At 43.5% G+C, this 18,349-nt stretch overlaps 3 protein-coding genes across 7 annotated transcripts in view; 1 reads left to right on the top strand and 2 right to left on the bottom strand.

Annotated features, from left to right (window-relative positions):
- Window positions 1-1,142, bottom strand: part of bsna (bassoon presynaptic cytomatrix protein a) — a 135,539-nt gene extending 134,397 nt beyond the window's left edge. For 3 of the 4 annotated variants that reach the window (XM_035383004.1, XM_035383003.1, XM_035383005.1), the window contains exon 1: window positions 811-1,141. In XM_035383004.1, coding sequence (XP_035238895.1) covers window positions 811-992 — 182 coding nt within the window. In that variant the 5' untranslated portion in view covers window positions 993-1,141. Of the gene's footprint in view, window positions 1-810 lie in introns of all 4 variants that reach the window. The other variant, XM_035383007.1, reaches the window with a different exon arrangement.
- A 2,318-nt stretch (window positions 1,143-3,460) lies between these two features.
- bap1 (BRCA1 associated protein-1 (ubiquitin carboxy-terminal hydrolase)) lies at window positions 3,461-14,330 on the bottom strand. 2 transcript variants are annotated; one of them, XM_035383015.1, is made up of 17 exons: window positions 14,129-14,330; window positions 13,516-13,545; window positions 13,374-13,428; window positions 13,121-13,253; window positions 12,734-12,853; window positions 12,130-12,191; window positions 11,638-11,780; window positions 11,274-11,352; window positions 10,225-10,348; window positions 9,479-9,629; window positions 8,941-9,140; window positions 8,659-8,792; window positions 7,914-8,377; window positions 6,868-7,043; window positions 6,147-6,239; window positions 5,709-5,781; window positions 3,461-4,318 (listed from the first exon to the last, which is right to left on the bottom strand). In XM_035383015.1, the coding sequence occupies exons 1-17, from the start codon at window positions 14,163-14,165 to the stop codon at window positions 4,185-4,187; spliced, it is 2,208 nt and encodes a 735-aa protein (XP_035238906.1). In that variant the 5' UTR covers window positions 14,166-14,330; the 3' UTR covers window positions 3,461-4,184. The 2 variants fall into 2 exon arrangements, with proteins under 2 accessions (XP_035238906.1, XP_035238905.1); XM_035383014.1 differs by having other exon boundaries at window positions 9,479-9,639; window positions 10,226-10,348.
- A 2,085-nt stretch (window positions 14,331-16,415) lies between these two features.
- rad54l2 (RAD54 like 2) overlaps window positions 16,416-18,349 on the top strand; it is a 54,231-nt gene continuing 52,297 nt past the window's right edge. Inside the window, exon 1 of the mRNA XM_035383008.1 lies at window positions 16,416-16,544. The gene's annotated coding sequence lies outside the window, so the exon portion shown is untranslated. The remainder of the gene's footprint in view (window positions 16,545-18,349) is intronic.

The raw sequence follows: 18,349 nt of genomic DNA, 5'->3' as shown, positions 1-18,349 counted from the left end.
GAGCAGATGTGTGTTTTGTACGGATGAACGAAAATCACGTGTGTAAATGCAGAGACGTAAAAATGAATCTCCTTCGGTTCTCGTTTGGATTCTATAACATCAGTAATGAATGTGCTAATCTGCAGAATATTCATCGGACTTCGTCCTTTACAAATCAGCCTGGAGCACAGGGGTATTCTGAAATACGTATCATCCAGAAATACGTATCATCCCAGGACACTCCGGCTGAAGTCAATTGCAAATCATTACACGAATAGAGAAGGGCAATGCAGACCCGTATGGTTTACTACACTATTTCTACACACAGCGATTACCTCCCCGTCATAAATCAAGACAGTCCTTCACACTCTGGTAGAAATCTTGTACAGATAGGGTTTGCAATACACGGAAACTGGCCATTTTTCGAGTCAATTAATTTCAGAATTTTCTGTTCATTACCGTTCTGTTAGCAATCGACGATTTTTAATGATACGGAATAAAACGTGAGAATATAACGCGTTAATGCTCCGATCTCTATGTAAATACATTCTAGCATCTCGTGCAAACACGTTCAAATGGAATAACAGAGCGACAGACCAATTTATCACTGGAAAAGGTGGATGTTCAGTTTTGTATCCTTTGTCAAGCTTTCATATTATTGCTAACTGTTTGATGCTAAATAAATAAATAAAACACCAGGATCTTGTTCACTCATAAATACACACGGATATCATTCATATGAAGCTAACATCGTATACAAGGATGAAAAATGCATTAAAACTGAATTGAAAATGCGGCTATGCGTTTTTAAATAATTGTCCCCAGTTTTACCTGTTTATGCCTGCTCCCGGTCCAGCCGCCGCTCCTCCGCCGGCTGCAGCACCATTACTGGGCTTGATGAGCTGTCCAGAGCCCGATGGTGCTGAAATGGATCCCGAAGCTCCCGCCGTAGAGACCGCGGAGCCTGGTTCCCCAGGTTGTCCACCTCCCTCCAGGCTGGCTTCGTTCCCCATTGCCCCGGTTAAGGAGACGGAGGACGGGAAATATATTTATGAAAGCTATATTATATTAAAATAAAAAATGCGAGAGAACTCAAAGCTGCTCCTCTTCCGCCATCATCACCTACAATATAGCAACCTGAACGGAGCACGCGCACAAACGGCCAGAAGCCAACAGAGCACGCGCGCTGACGCAGAAACACGCACGCCTGACTCCAGTATTCTGTTTTCTCCGCTCCTCAAAGAGCAACGATCACGCGTGAGAGAAAGGAACACGACTAAGAACGTGCTCAGCCCCTTACAGTCTAAAGCAAATACCGGAGTAAAAATATAAATGTTTATTCACAGCTAGAACAGCTAGTAAGAATCCAGTATCAATGAATCAGTTTGTCGAGGATAAGGCTAGAAGACACGATTACAATCGTGTTACTATTTTAAAGGCTGACAAACAATATGAACAAACATATCAATCAGCCTTATTGTAGCAGACGAAGAAGCGTTATTGAAGAACCGTTTATTGAACTTCACCCTTCAAGGTTATTGGTTTGAATTCCACAGAAAGGCTCCTGTTCTATCCTTGAGCAGGATACTTTATTTGAATTCAGACAGGTGTACAGGGTTTTTTTTTTTTTTACATCTTTGACTCAGTAGTGCCGCCCCTCCTCCCATTTTCCCATAAGAGATTCCCACTTCGCCTTTTAAATTTCTGTGCACGTTCACGCAGTCATGGAAGTTTCCCTTGAAAAGTAAATGGGTCAACTAAACCTAACTAAATTGTAATAATAATAACAACAACAATAATAATAATAATAATAATAATATTATTATTAAACTCCTTCAGGAAAACTCACTCAGAAACTATCTATATAACAAATCATCAATGGACATGCATCATAATTTTTCAATTGTCACATACATAAACTCTGAATTATTCACATTGTGCAGCAGTACACTTAGAGGATTAAACTGCAGCCGCTGCCAAAGAACTGCCCTGTCCAGGGAATGGAAATATGGAGATCCTATTGGCCAGGTTGAATTGACTGACAAATGGGATGCCAGCTTCATTCAGCTCTTCAGAAATCTTTTCCCTGCCTCTTGGTCAAAAATAAATGAAGCCTGAAATGAATATCGTCCCCATAATGATACATCAATTTAAAAAATACAATTCTTATATCACTCTTTACTAATTAACTCACTACTAACAGACTTCTACTATCAGAAATATGGTGGTTGAAAATCCAGTTCAATGGATATTTTCACTGGTTGAACCTTATTTAACCTTAATTACGGTTTGTTGATCATTAAGTTGGTCACTATAGCCAAGATCTTGTATTTAAAAGGTAGCAAGCCGGCCGGTGCTCTGGGCAGTTTGCAGTCCTCGGGCTCTTTCCTGAAACCCTTCTCCCTACCTTGCATTCATGGGCTGTGCTTGCCTTCATTTTTCTAAATTCGACTCTCTCCCTCTGCCTGTCTGCTCCCATTAGGCGACGGGACGAGACTGCTCGCTGTCCACTCACCAGACTGACGTCCAGGGAGAATTTCAAGGACAGGGGGGGTAACAAAGTCAGAACCCAGGTGCATTATCCTACAGTGAAACCAAAAAAAAAAATCTTCCCACTGCTCCCAGGTAATAGTTGTCGACGGCATCAAAGTGATGCAGTCGTCACAGGACCATCTCCCTGACAAGCACAGGACAGGAAGTTATCTCAGATATTTGTGATGCACGGCAGACACCAAACCACAGAGGATGCTAAGCAGAGGCAGGCAGTGGGGGAACATCAGTCAATCTGTATATATACATATCTGCCAGAGCAAATAAGGCCCGTGTTAAAGAACACTCTTTTGTCAGTCATCTGACAATACAAAAATTGAAATGTTTGTTTTCAAATGGAGGTTTGCCATCTGTGGTGTGTATGAAAGGGAGAGAATTTCTGAATGAAATGCCACTGGCAGGGGTGGGGCTCAATCAGCAAACATTACAATATTACGTCATGTGTCTGACAGGGATCACAAGCATTTAGGGGAAATCCATGTTAGACCTGGCTCTGGGCACACATTTTATGCCCTTCGATATTAAGGAAAAACCAAAAGTGTTTCACAGGGCACACATGAACTGACAGCTATGGTGAATGAAGGGTTTGGTGAAGGAGTACTGCACCAAAAGATACTACAGCACATATTGCCATCTAGTGGAAAAACCACAGCTAAATAAGCTACAGTAGAATAATGACTCATAGTAAGATATGTTTAAGTCAACTCAACTGAAGTTGATGATTTTTCATGATTCATGATTTAAGCAAACTGCATCGAATTTAATGCCAAAAGGAAATGATTTTCTACTTGATTTGATTGAAACATATCCTTCCGTTTTAGCACAAGCTTATTCAATTTTTTACATTTACTGTATTCATTTTTTTGTGCTGAAACATTCATGCAAAAGGCAAACAGAAATTTGACTATTCTCAGTCTACAGTGTTCAACAGAATGGTCATTTATTTAATTTCAATGAAAAAAGCATTCAAGTGTATGTGCATGGTATGTATATTATTACATTTTAGTCCAGCAAAAATGAGACTAACACAGACAAGAAGATATGTACAGAAACAAACACTAACACATGATCAAGTCAGGTGACTAAAATTTAAAGCTGGGAGAGTCACCTCAGAGTATATGAACTTTCAACAAAGGAGAAGTACATGAAGAGTGCAAATCGGTGTTTGAATTTTATGGATTGTGGAGAATAACAATGTAGGAGCGGACCATCTGGATAACACAGCCATGCATACATGGAAGGATGGAATTGAACCAACACGTCAATAGGATGGTGATACAAATGTTTTCTTGTTTAAAAAGCACGTTTCACTTAAAACAGGAATGACTGACCTTTAAAAATGCTTTGACTCACTAAACCACCCCAATGCTCTACATTGGCACCGAGAATAAAGACATTCACACTCAGCACAACACTTCCAGAGTCACTCTTACGACTTAGCCAAGTAGGCTAGGCTTCAGTGGGTGAAGATGAGCAGTTTTTGGTAAACAGGGATAGATCAGTGGCAGTGATGAGGATTTAATCACGTGTACTGCTCGGTAAAAGATCAATTTGCTGAACAGTGGGCGATGTTCCCCGAACAGGAGCGCGTTTCGGGAGTGTCCTGATGGACGAGCGGTGATATTGGTGTGTTCCCGTATGGCAGGCCGTCTCAGTCACTGCCTCTTGGCCTTGTACGGCCGCGAGCGTTTCCTGCGGTCCGGCTTCCTCTGCTTGTGCAGCCGGCCGATGCTCACGCCCTGGCGGCGACGCACAGAGATGTTCTGCTCCACCAGGCTGGCCAGCATGCCTGCGGAGGGCAGGAGAGAGGGCGGGAGGAGCAGGAGAGAGGGGAGGAGGAGCCAGAGGAGCAGGAGATAGGGCAGGAAGAGCAGGAGATAGGGCATGAGGAGCAGGTGGACCAGGAGAGAGGGCAGGAGGAGCAGGAGGAGGAATATAAGACAGGGCAGGAGGAGTATGAGATAAGGCAGGAGGGGAAAGAGATGGGGGAGGAGGAGCAGGAGACAGGGTAGGAGGGGAAGGAGATGGGGAGGAGGAGCAGGAGAAATAGTCGGTAGAATTAGAAAGAGAAGGAGAGAAGCAACATTAAGCATGAGAAAAGAACGGAGTGATAAGACAGGGTAGGCAGAGGAGAAGTAAAACAAAATAATGAAGAGGAGGAAGGAAAGAGAAAACAGAAGAAAAAGGAATTACATGAAGGTGAGCAAAGAGAAGAAAAGGGTTGCGTGGAAGACCAGACGGATAGAGAGCAAGAAAGGGGGAAGAGAAAATAAGAAAAAAGAAAGTTAAGCAGATTTCAGCAGCCGAGTTCAGGTTAATTTCAGGCTAATCCAGATGGAGTACATGACCCGTAATTGAGTACATATCCTGCAACTACGTGTACAAGATCCACATAACACATATATAAAGATAATACATACATTCAAACTATTTTCAAACTGCTTAACACATTGCTGGCTGCACTAATATCTAAGTTTGTCCTAAATCAGTATTACAGCTTGGACGACATCAGTTCCACTCAATGGGCCTCATTCACAAAAATTATTCTTGCTTTTGTTATTAAAATGTTCCTACGAAAAATCAATTGAATGATTGAAGACACGTGCCAACTTTTGTAAATGTCTGTAAATTTTATGCGCAATCCTGTTCATGTGATCAGCATAAGGAAACAGCCACGAATTAATAGGTAAAAAAAATAATGAATGCTGAAATGTTTGTGGAAATGTTCTCACGCACAGTTTACGCTCAAATGCGATCGTACGCATGTTTTGTGAATCAGGTCCAACGACTCAACACAGCAATTCATACATATGAGTAAGGTGAGATAAGGAATAGATTTTTTAAAATGTGGGACGGCAGACTTTCAAAGAAATCAATTTTTAATCTGAGTGCTGAAGATTGACCCTGTTACCACATTTATGACTTCATCAGCCCCGGGGAACTGCACACAGCCTGGAGGGACTCTCGGAAAACCACGCTCCAACTTTGCAATTAGAGCACGTGTGCCTGAGAGAAACTGCCAGAAAGGAGCGTGCTCGTGTGACATCAAAGGCTCCGGGTGCATGTTCCTCCGCGTTAGCGGGAAGCAAAGGGACTGTGAAATAAGACAGCGGCAGCGGCGGCGGCAACCGCGCGAGAGATGAGAGATGGGCGCCCGGGGCAACGGAGCGGGGCCCTACCTTCCTGAGCCAGCATGGATATAAAGGTGCAGATAAACTCGTCGTAGTTATGGGTCCTCCTCTGATCGTCAATCTGCGGGAACAAAGGGAAAGATCAAATGCGTCTTTACCCACAATCCCCTTCAGAGGGCAGGTAATGAGCCGCCAGCTGTTGCTCGGATTCTCTCCGCTTCCACCCGCTTTCTCAGCCCTTAGGAAATCGGTTCCTTTCTACACTAAAGATTTTAGTTTCCTACTGTTTCATGAAATAAAATGCTTTCGGATTAAACATTTGACACAAAGTCACAAAATGGCACACTGTAACACTGGGTGAATTATGGAAATTTAAAAATGCAATACATATGCTGAATATGTAATACCAATATTAAGATTTTTTTTTTTTTACAGTTTTTTACATTATGACAAAAAGGCAGGTTCCACATGGCCCTCCACACTTACCTTGTATTTCTTCCTTTTCTCCACCTCTTCCTTTAGGCATACTTCATAGTTGGCGATGTCTGCCTCTACGCACTTCAACAACGCCAGCAGTTCCTGCTCCGCAACAAAGTATGAACGGGAATAAATAAACGGATCGTTTCAATCTTTATAAGGTCACTGGAGAGAGGAGCTCCAGTGTTCATTTCTCCTTTAAGCATTTAGCAGCACATCCTCTAAATGTACAACCTGCTCCAAATGACATTTTTAACATGCATATACACATCTGTCATTACCACCGGCAGTGTTTGAATTAAAACAAGTGTACCGTGACTGCAAAGAAGGGTTGCAATAAAATTGCAATGCAGAAGCATTTTCAAGGGCCCTCATGGATTTGTACATGAATGATCATAAGAAAGAGAATTTAACCCAATATTAACTTACAGTGTAAACAGTTTATCACGGAAGCCTTGATAAGCAGAACGCTGATGTTAAAATTAAACCAGACTTGTTTCGCAGAATATTTCTAGCACCAGAAGCAGGATTTTTAAACAAACAGAAGACCAAGCACTTTGACTACACTGAATTCCAAATCCGTATGAACAGTTTTAGCATGCTCATAGTTGCGCAGGTACGGGGTGGAACAGACAGCTAGTCGTACTGGTGGTTTTGTGATGGAGGGGTGAGGAGGTGCAGGAGGAGGCAGAGTGGGGTGTGAGGTCTACGCGCGGGGCCCACTACTTGCCTTAGGGGAGTACTTCTCCCCGGCGGGTTTGCTGCAGGGGTCCTCCTTGATGGGCCGGACCCCGGCGCTCTCCTTGCTCTCCTCCACCTTGACCTCCGCAGCGCTCTGCTCCTTCCTCGCCTCCGGCCCTCCCTCCCCCGCTAGGGCAGCCTTCCTTCCGTCCGTGTGGGAGTCCCCTAGAGGAGGCAGCAAAAGACACTCAGTCCTGGAACATTACCTATGAACCCACTCTTCCACAGCATGGTAGAGCAGTAGAGGCTCCTATCAGATGACTGCCATAAACGTGATTAGTCACCTTACATCCATTTTCTCTGCAAAAACTAAGTAACCCAGGTGAGGACATCTGCTTAGCTAGAGGTTCCCAAACCTATTTATCTCAAGCACTCAAAAACCCCACTCTGTGCATGAGGACCCCACCCTCAACAAAACCGATAAACTACACCCAACCCCCACTACAGGTTGGAAGGCATTGGTTACTTAACACATCAAAAAATGCAAATAACTCTTATAAAACCAAACATTATTAAACTTGTTATAATTCTGGTACCGTATATAACATGCGAACAAGGAGATGTGCTATTATTAATGGGTAAACCAGGAAAAAGCTGTATCTGAAAGTCTAAAAGATGTTATATACAGAACAAGGAAACAAACAAAACATTCTTAAGACAATATATTTGTTCCCCTTTTGCTGACAATCCCTTGGGGCTCCTTCAAGGACCCCGGAGGGAGCTTAGACACAGTCTGGGAAGCCCAAGCTGAAGAAAACAGACATTACCAAAAGGCATCATCTTCCCGCTTTTTTCTGTGATGCGTGATGAAGAGAAACACGCGGCAACAGACGCAGGAGGGAACGCAGGAGAACGCCCCTCTGTTCAGCGGGAGAACTCAGATCACTTCATCCCTGTATTTCACACTGTTCACACAGATGAAGAGCACGCATCGCTAAGCGCTCTGAGGCTCAGCGAGAGGCCCGCCTCGGCGCCGCAGGCTAACCGACAGCGGGCAGGGAAAGGCCTAGCCGGCGCTAACCCGCCGTAGCTCACCTGTGCTAGCCAGCGCGTAGAGCACGCCATCCTCCTGCAGGTGCAGCAGGGCGGAGCTGACGGCCGGCCCCAGGTCGCGCACGGCGCGGTGGTAGCGCTGGCAGTCGCGGCCCTCCTCCTCGCCGAACAGCACCTTGGACAGGTGGGAGGTGACGGGGCTGGAGGGCCGGGTGGCGCTGGCCGAGCGGATGGGCGAGCGCAGCGGCGAGTTGAAGGCGCTGCCGATCTCCGAGGCCGTGTCCGTGCTCTCGTTGCTGGGCGTGGGCGAGGGCTGCGAGGGGGCCGTGATGCAGATGCCGCCGGTCCGCCCCTCCGTCCGGACGGACAGGGGGATGGTGAGGTCCCTCTTCTGGCTCTCCTTCAGCTTCTCGGCCAGCGCGGTGATGGAGCCGGGCTGCAGGAGGGACAGCTGCCCTTCTGAACCGCCCACTCCCTCTGCCTTCAGGCCCATCTTAGGCTTATACCTGCATAGAGAAGCAGTCATTTAATACACACGCATTTAATACACAGCATTCAGAATACTGCACAGGGAAACAGCCTTACAGTCATTTAATACACACAGACATTTCATACACAGCTTCAGAATACTGCACAGGGAAACAGCCTTACAGTCATTTAATACACACAAAATTAATACACAGCATTCAGAATACTGCACAGAGAAGCACAACCTTATAGTCATTCATACAGTCAACACACATACAATACACACCATTCAGAATGAACAACAGAAGACAGCCCTGACCTGACGGGTGTGTCCGTGCTCATACATTCCTCCTCCTCTTCATCCTCATAGTCATCGTCGTCATCCGAGTACGGAGGGTGAGGGGGCCCTGGTGCCCTGGAGCGACCCACTCCTGCCGCCAGGTCCTCCTCTTCCTGCATGGAAGAACAGGGAGTCAGTGGACAGCTGGTCCAATATCTCAGGCCTGTGCGGAACAATCACTGACAGAAGCTACTATCATTGGCATAGCGACCACACTGAGCCCTCTCCCCTCGCAGGGAACCTGCAGCCGGGCGTACCCACCTGCATGGGGGACTTGGCGTAGTTGTGGTTGTCCAGGAATGCGGGCAGGCGCTGGACGATGGGGTTTGGGGTGACTATGGGGGCACTTCCAGGGGGAACGCCCCCCAGGGGGGCAGTCTGCTTGCCCAGAGCCTTGGCTCGGCCAGACGGACTGGCGCTGGACTGGGGCTGGCTCTGGAGGCTCGAGCTGTCCGTGGAGTCTGGAATGAGAGGAGAGAGAGCGGAGCAGAGACGCTTTTAACCACACTGTGCACCACTGCTCAGGGACCATGGACCTGCACTGTTTCTCACCTCTATACAAAAGTGTATTGAGTAAAAGCATTAATCCCTAGCATATCTTTGGTATAGCCTACCAAACAATCCAAGGACATACATACAGTATATGTGTGCCAATGTACACACACACACACACACACAAATATATTTACCTACATGTATATATAGCGTTTACTTCAGAAAGCGCTTGCGGGTACATTCCCTGACAGGAGGAAAGAGGGTGGCTGAGATCAGTCCCGGTGGGGGGCGATCACCCACGTACCCGTCTGTGGGGTGTCCTCGGACGCTCCCGCGGCCCCCGGGTCGGCGTCGGCGTCCAGCTCCTGCTTGACGGCGGGGGGCGTGTCCTCGGGCGAGGACGCCTCCGGAGGCTTTTTGTCCTGGACCAGCTCGGGCTGGGTCATCCGGATCAGCTGAGGGGGCGAGAGAGAGCAGCCGGCGCTCACAGCCCTTTCTCCCGCCGAAACGCTGCTGAGCGGAGCAGCGCTGGAGCCCGAGCGCGCACCCTTCTCCCGTGCGCTGTCTCCAGAGTAATTATGCCACGCGTAATTACACTGGAGTCTGGCTTATAATTACACCATAAGAATTCCAAAAGGGGGAAGAGATGTTTTTCCATCAGACTGATTTCACATTCATGAAACCCACTCCTCCCCTATCCTGCTTAAAACTAGGCCAGCAGCAGGTCTTTCACACCTAAAACATTTACACCTTCACTTTACGAGTGAAGGTGAATGGGTGTTCCATGTACACACTACCTTGAAGGTGAAACACATATGATGCCAATGCACTTTCAAAATGCAAACAAATTAGGATATATCAGCCCAGAACCAACCTGTGTTTTCAACACTCATAGCAGCGGCTTCGGAAATGAAGGTATGCTTGTAGAGGACCGGCCTTACTTTCATATATTCAAGGTAGCAGAAACAATCTGCCCCACTAATTTGGCAGATACTGAGCCTTCCAGGCCTCACCTTCCCAGTCCAGGGAAGGGGCAGGACACTCTCCTACCTGTTGAAGCCCCTCCAGCACGGTCTGTCGGTTCCTTTTCAAAATCTCAAGTTTAGCTTCATACTTCATCCTCCGGTCAGGAACCACAGCCATCAGGTTAAAGCGAATGTCATGGTATGGCTCACTGAAATAGCACAGATACACACAACACGGAGCATAGTTAGAACTCTGTAAATATACTGGGTAATTTAATATGCCATTTCTAAATGTTGCGTTCACTCATAATTCTGACACCATCCAGACATACATTTTTACAGTCCTCTTGAGAAAACTGTGTTAACAACTAAAGGGACGCACCACTAATTGGTTGAAATGCAAATTTACTTTCTTAACATTCTTAAGACAACGACTTATGCAATCAATATCGTCTTCAGAAGACCGATAACAAGTCATTTTAAAGGTCAATAAAATAACTACTGTTTTCATTAAATAAAAATAAACAAATTCCAACTGAATAAAATAAGCTGAATATTCTTGTACAGCAAGTGCTCAAGTTGTAAGTACTAGGTTGCTAGGAAAAATACATAGGTTGATTCATATTTAACTTGGAAATTACAGTACAATTAAAGAAATTGTAGATCAGAGGAAATAACAATGGTTATCGCAACACAGTATGATTGAGAAATATAAGTTCTAAATAATTATACAACTGAAAAACAATAATCGCATGATGAGCACGCAGTACAACAAGAAAAACCTATTTATAAATATACTGCACATACCATATACCCTCCTTTATTATTATTACAGTACACTGTACATGTATACAGTCCCTTTGAAACCAAGTCCCCTCATCTTCCGTAAGCTTATGCTACACTACCGTAATGTTTCCATAGTAAGTACGGATTTAAGTAACTCCACATTTAGGTCAATCCGTAACTCCACATTTAGGTCAGTCAAAGACACTGTACATTTTCTTAGGTTCTTTATTTAGGGTATAATTATTTTAATTAGAATTGTCTTTATTCACGCAGTGAAGTGGAACATGGAAGGAATGTGTCGCTGTTTCCTGCAGTGTCTGATGTCCTGAGCAGTTCCTGGGGCCTTACCCAGCTGTAGCCAGTCCTATCCTCTCCATGATGACCCGGCGAGCTTTATCCGTCCACTCCTCCTCTTCTCCCCAGGGGCCTGAGAGACAGAGAGAGCACATTCCACAGTTAACACCAGCACAGAATTACTAGACTGGTGGGTGCTACATTTTATTTGGCGTTTGCTCAAATAACTGTTCCAGAATGGAAACCCTAAGTCTATTACTGTTAGAGGAAATCTTGGGGATCGTTTCAGAGTTCAATAATCACGTGCGGCCACACACAAAGCTATGAGGACATTTAAAAGGCCACAGACTTTCCCCTTGCTCTCACTCTCACAGACTTTCTGCTTCTGTCCCCCTCCCCATTGGAGGGTGCCCCTTACCATGGTCTATGGGGTAGGCCTTAAGCCCGTCCAGCTCAAAGAGGCGGTCCTTGACAGGCACGTAGCTGACGAAGTGAAAGGCCTCCATGGTCCTCACTGCGCTGATGCCGTTCTGCTTCTCTGGCAGGTGTCTAGGCTCAGGTCTCCATGAAAATCAAGGGCAAAAAGTCAATGTAAAAACACCCTTGTCAACCATTTCCACAGCCAGTGCACATGAGTTCTCAAGAGTCACGTGTTTTAATGTTCATTCTTTTCTTTCTTTCAGCAGAAAAATATGTAGATGTTGTAATATGCACCACATGTACCTTATCATAACAGCTTTGTGAACACTTACTCAAGATAAGATTATCTGCCAAACTAAATAATAGGAAGACCAACAGACCAATAGTAATAACAATAAAATGCAATCAAAACTGAAGTGTAGTTGCAAACTTAACAGCAAGCTACGAGTCTATTGGCAAAGGCACACTTTACTGAGACAGGCTAACCTACCTGGCATGGCTGTTGTGAGCTTTGGCAAGCTCTGGTGCATTTCCAATGGCATAACCTTTACTCTGAAACACAATTAAAACTCATTTCACATGGTGCAGTCCAGAAACAGCAACAAAGTAAAGGAGACCCAACATGCAAGCACAAAGAAAACGCACACAAACATTTAAGGTTCATACACAAATAGGTTTCTCAGCTGTGAATTACATATACACTAGTGCATACCACTTCTCAAAACCAGTGAATCCATACTGTGCGGATTAATACTCACTCTTTCCTGGACCTGGGGGAGGGAAATAATTACAGGCCAATACTTTGTACTAACGTTCACAAGATGTGAAACTGTAGGCCACTCTGGATACATATACAAAAGTACATTGAAGTGCACGCGTTACCCTGCCTTCACCAATTCCAAATAAATATACACCTTTGAATCCCTGTCAAAGTATTCATACTGTGCTTTGGAAATGTTGCTATACCCCCACCTACAACAGAAAGGTGCAAGCTGTTAAATAAGCGAAGACTGAATTATGCTTAATCATATGCACCGCAGTAAATCTGAGATGAGAACAACGGACACTTTTTAAGGTGAATGAATTCTGCTCACCTCTGGGCTGAAACCTTTGGTGAACTCCTTTATACGGCTGAGCGTCGCCCCAAGCTCTACGCCACTGCAGTTCAGAAGCACACTAAGAAGGGCGTGGGTGGCACACGAGTTTGGGATCAGCTGCACATGTGAGAGACGAAAAAATTAATCAGTTGCATGAATAAGTGACATACAGCACACACACATTTCCTCTGACCAAGGTGGTTCACAGCAGTTACTAAAATTCTAGATTATACTGTGCTGTAAGAAAATGAATCACCTGAACAAAACATTCTGAGATTCTGTCATCTCATCCCAAGATATCTCGATTACACACAGGCCTGCATTCAGACAAATAACAACAAACAGAACTTCATCATTTGATCTTCAGACCTATCTGAACCACACCTGATGGGCAAAGAACATGTCATTCACGATCTCATCGTCAATGACTGACGTTTCATCCACCAGGGTCGACACCTTCCTTCTGGACCGCCGCTCTTCGATCCACTTGAATAGGAAAATGAATCCATAGACAGGGCTGCAAAACAATATATATATATATATATATTTTTTCTTTCTTTCTATTAAGCATTGCCATTTGAGTTTTCCTACTTTAAATAATTGAACTGCATTAGCAGGGGAAACAGGGTATGCATACCTTTGGCATTTGCTCTGAAGATCATAAATCTCTTCCACCTGGACTCCTTTAACACCTACAAAAGTAGAAATAATTTGGAATGTGTTTCATTTTTCGAATAGTAGGATATACATCCCAGCTTGACAGCATATTTTCAACTCACCAAAATCCTCCACCAGCAGCGTGAAGAGTCCTGAAACAAACAGCAGGGCGAGGTAACTAACTTTCCAATCGGATGGTTTCATCATGAATAAACAAATATTATAATTCATGAAAGTAAGCATTAACATAATTAATAAACAGTACTAAATTCAGTCAAAGGAATTATGTACAAGACAGTCAACAATAAACAAGTCCATGCTAGCAAACACATCATCTCATTCACAGCGTTAACTGATACCTTGTTAACTAATGTTTGTACTGTGTTCCGATCCACATAAGACATATGTCAAGAGCATGTTTGTGATTATCAGAAGACGCGTCGCTTGTTGACGTTAGCGCTGCAGTGCTAATTCTAAGTCAAGTGTGTCACTGAACAATAAATACAACTTCAGTTAAAACAGCCCGTTAGCATAGGCAAGATAACAAGCAAGCTAGCAGATAAATGGCCAATCAGCCAAAAATCATACCGTAAAAGTTCATGAAGAATTGCTACACATAATCCTTGGCTAGCTGGCGAAATATTTTAGGATAGTTTTATTCAAGAATAACTTCAATTTCGTGAGTTTTGCTTCAGTCCGCTAGCTAGCAAGCTGGCTAGCTAGCTACCCACCTACCTGGATCACTTTCGAGTTCCAGCCACCCTTTATTCATGTTTTATTTTCTTCGAGTCCTCTGACTCCTAACTGCTTCGCCAGTCCATATCGCAGGAAAAATAATAATTACAATGGTGTCATAAGAGAGAAGGATTTCAATTACAGACGCATTCTGAGCACAAAAGCAACCGCTATTGAATAACTCCAAATTGCGTCACTAATATGCGACACCACAACAACATCAAAGGCGTCAAGGACCGTAATCGTTTACAGTGCATGCGTGAGGACATGTTGGTAAGGTCAATGACACATTTTTTTTAAAAGCAGTGCAGTCTACATATTCATCCAGCAGATGTCGCAAACATAAAAAGAATAAATAATCGTGAATCGCTTGCTGAGTCCTATATGCACTTACTATTTTGTGAATGAATAGAGACATTAGATGATCATTTAAAGCATAATAAATACATATATTGAGGCATGCATTCAACTCCGTATACAGGCCTATTGGATAAGAGCATTTAAACTGTATTATGTAATAAGCAGTTCGGCATATTTTAATACTGTGACATCGCACTTCTACTCCTGCTCCATCCAGATATCCAGGCACTTTAATGTAGAATGCCAGAGCAGTCTTGAACATATGCAGCTTTTAGGAATTGGTTGTAATTACTTATAATTCATATGGTAGAATCAAGTTTCACAGCAATATTAGAAAGTGTACATTAAGCATATTTTGTGAAATTCTATGAATAGTAAATTAATTAGGATAGCAAGCATGTCTCCACTTTGGATCTCCATGGAAATTGATTATTGCTTGCAGCATTTTGATGAGACGCAAGCCCAACTGAAAAATGGAAACACAGACCAAATTTAGTGAATCTGGGGTTTAGCTCATTTTTCCTGAGTAAAGTCCTGCTAGCATGAGGGATTACATGTCAGCAAAGGCTGGGATAATGCTGCTTATGAAGTTCAGGGTAAATGTGCATGGATGACTACTGTAATGATTGACACAAATTATGAAATCTTAATGTACAGAGTAGAATGTCAGTGATCATGAAACTTCTCAGTATGTTAACCGTTTTATATCATTATCAATCACAATTTTCAGCACAGAGACAATGCAAAGGTGTTTACTGTGGACAGCGATGTCACTCTCTGGAGTTCAAATGAAAATTATATATGTACACGGTGTTGCCTTGCTCCGTGAAAGCATTTCAGTCTTGATTCCTCTGCCTGCTTTGCTGATCACCATCTTGCACACTCCGTTTGATCTGGTCAGATTAATGTTGACATGACATTCAAATATTCAGTCAATTTAAAACATCTGGATAAAATATCCCAAAAGCAACAGAGATTGAAAACATATTTAAGACCGTCTAATATATTGTAGCTTTTATTTCTGGATATTCTTTGTGGAAATCGAGTCTACCCCATGAGTACCAACTCAAAGTCTTTTGTGCACAGTCTTCTGTTCTTTAGTCTTCAAATTTCCATAGGATTTTTGATCCTGTCTACTGAGAGTTCTGGGAGAGCAGTGACTGTATTGCAGGCTCCCATTTAAGTCAGTCCAAGCACTTCTTCCATCATTTACTAACTGTTCATTTACAACCTAGTAATATTGAGCACGGCAGTCTCAGTTTGGCCTATAGGGTTGGAGACTTGGACCAATTAAATGTAGGCTGATGACATTGCACATATATCCATGGGATGCCCTGCTCAGTTGAAGTCTTCTTCTTTCAAGCCAGAAAGAGTGGCATGAATTATGGTGGGCTGGCCATTCCATTGCTAAATTTCAATTCTGATGGTGACCTAGCAAGAATATCTTTCAGCATCTCTTCTACAGAAAGTCATTGGGAGCATTGCACGTTCTATTCTGGAATTTTGGCAGGGCAGTCAACTGAGAAAACCACATTATCTGGCTCAGAAGAATGTTGTGGTAGGGGATGCCTCTGGAAAACACTCAGTTATTAATTCCTACTTAGATTATCATTGCTATGAGGAAGTCTGGAACTGAACTAAAGATCAACCAAGTACTGTGTTGGTAAGATGTATAGATCTTTTCACTGATGAAAGATGATGTGAATTAACACATACCTCCCACTAATGAATTGGAATTTGAATGTGAATATGAACACTATATTGGCAATGTGACCTCCTGGCTATCCAAAAAGCATTTCTTACTTAACAAAAAAAAAAGTTAACAGACGTTGTGAATTCTAAACCATGTTTCTCACTACAACTGCTCCAAATGCTGCTGATTTCAAGAAGGTCGCGCGTGCCCGGAACTCTCGAACTCGTGTTTTCTATTCCTAAAGGGGACCGTTCTCGCTGTTGCTCTTGAAGAAACTGGTGAAACAAATAAAAGAGCTTGCTGGTTAACAAAAACAAAAATTATAAAATATCTTCAGAGGGGCTTGCATAGCGACTGTGAGAGGTAAGGAAACAGTTTAACCTTATTTGTACATTTTTTAAATTATTACGATCAAAGTATGATTTGGGCATTAGGGCATTTTTCTGATCTAACGTTAGCTCCGAAGCTAGACACCGTTAATGTTAGCTCTGAAGCTAAGTGATGTCAACTCTGGACAATAGACGCTAATATTAGCCTTGCTAGCACCAGAAGCTACACAGTACGCCGTCTGCATTTGGTATTGCATTGTGGTAGTAATCAGGTTATGAAACGTGTGATTGTAGAAATTGAGAGATTCCGATAGAACGAGAAAACAGGAAATAAAAACATTGCACTTAGCTATCGATATCGTATGGACCACATCGATGTGGCTTGTTAACTAGTTAAGCTAACTATCTTGCTAGTTGTCTGTCGACTTGTCTAGAAAACTAGTAGTCTTAGCACTAGGGATATAGCTAGCCACCAGAATTCCTTTTGTGTTCGCGATTCAAAGCACACTGGCTAGAACACTAGATAGTGATGCAGCATTTTTTATTTTATTTTCAAACATCGTAAACTGCACATAACGTTACTTATCAAGCCAGCCACATTGGTGCACACGTGTGTATATTGATATAGCTTAGCTCAGTAAGTCTTGGAATAATTGACATGATCAATGTCGCACATGAGAACAAGGCGTTCTAGTTCGCTAACGTTAGCTGGCCAGTAATAGATACAGTAGCTACCTATAACAAAACAGATGTTTGTAGCTGGATGTATTTCTACAAAATCTCATTGGTCTTCCAAGAGCTGTGGGTTAAGGAACGTAAATAGCTGCACATAACTTGTTTAGCTAGCCAGGTTACTTCGCTGCCAAGTCCGTTCCTAGTAATGTGAAGAATCTTTGATAGTTAACTGAGTAAAGTAACAACCATAATAGGAGAAATATCCTGTTTATTTTATTTTATTTTATTTTTTTTTGGAGGGGGGGGGGGGGGGGGGGTTCTGGCTGAAATGGTTTACTCGGCTTTTACCCAAACGTGTATGCTCTTTGATATTGACACGTGCTAATGTCCATTAATCAGCTCAGTCAAAACACTGACAAGAGGCAGGAGGTCTGTTACTCCTGGTTCTCATTCTCCCCCACTTATCATGGTCTGATTTGCGCCTGGGACGCCAAGCCGGTGCAATCTCTGGACATCAATCAGTCAGTTAACCGTCAAGCATAAAGTGAAACCAGTAGGTCAGCACTGAGTGGCACGGTCCTATGGCATGGCGAGGGAAGTCATGGCAATTCCACAGTTCCTGTGTTGGTTCCTTGACTATTAACGCATTTTGCAAGTTTGTTTAACTTACCAGGTACAGAGAGGAATTCTCTATACCAGGTGTTCACACAGTTAGTACTGGGGGACCCCTCTGCATTCTGATTTTCCTTCCAACCACAGTTGGAACCCCTGAATTGTAACAACCAGTTATCCCTTGTTATCCTTTAGGCACATTTAGTGTCTATTGAATGGTGATTTTCCACTGGTCACTGAAATGAACCATGTGTGGAAAATGAGTGAGTGCTGAGACAAAGTCTTGCACTTGACAACCCTTGCACTTGATTTTAAGTTATCAACCAATTTTGTTTGAATACAGGCTGAAGCAAATAGCCAGGAATGAAACCTGCAGTCCAGTCCAGTAGTAGACCTAAGGGAAAATGAAGAATGTAATGATGCTTTCTGCTACCTTAATTGTAGAACTGTAGCAAAAACCAAAATAGACCAGAGTCCCCCAGGTCCAGGCTGAAAACTGCTGCTGTGCGCAGAAATAAAATGATATTTCATTATTCCATTAGGAGTCATGTA

Source organism: Anguilla anguilla, chromosome 11 (genome assembly GCF_013347855.1).
Source record: "Anguilla anguilla isolate fAngAng1 chromosome 11, fAngAng1.pri, whole genome shotgun sequence".
Classification (NCBI taxonomy): Eukaryota; Metazoa; Chordata; class Actinopteri; order Anguilliformes; family Anguillidae; genus Anguilla; species Anguilla anguilla.
This window is presented reverse-complemented; position numbering and strand designations above follow the sequence as displayed.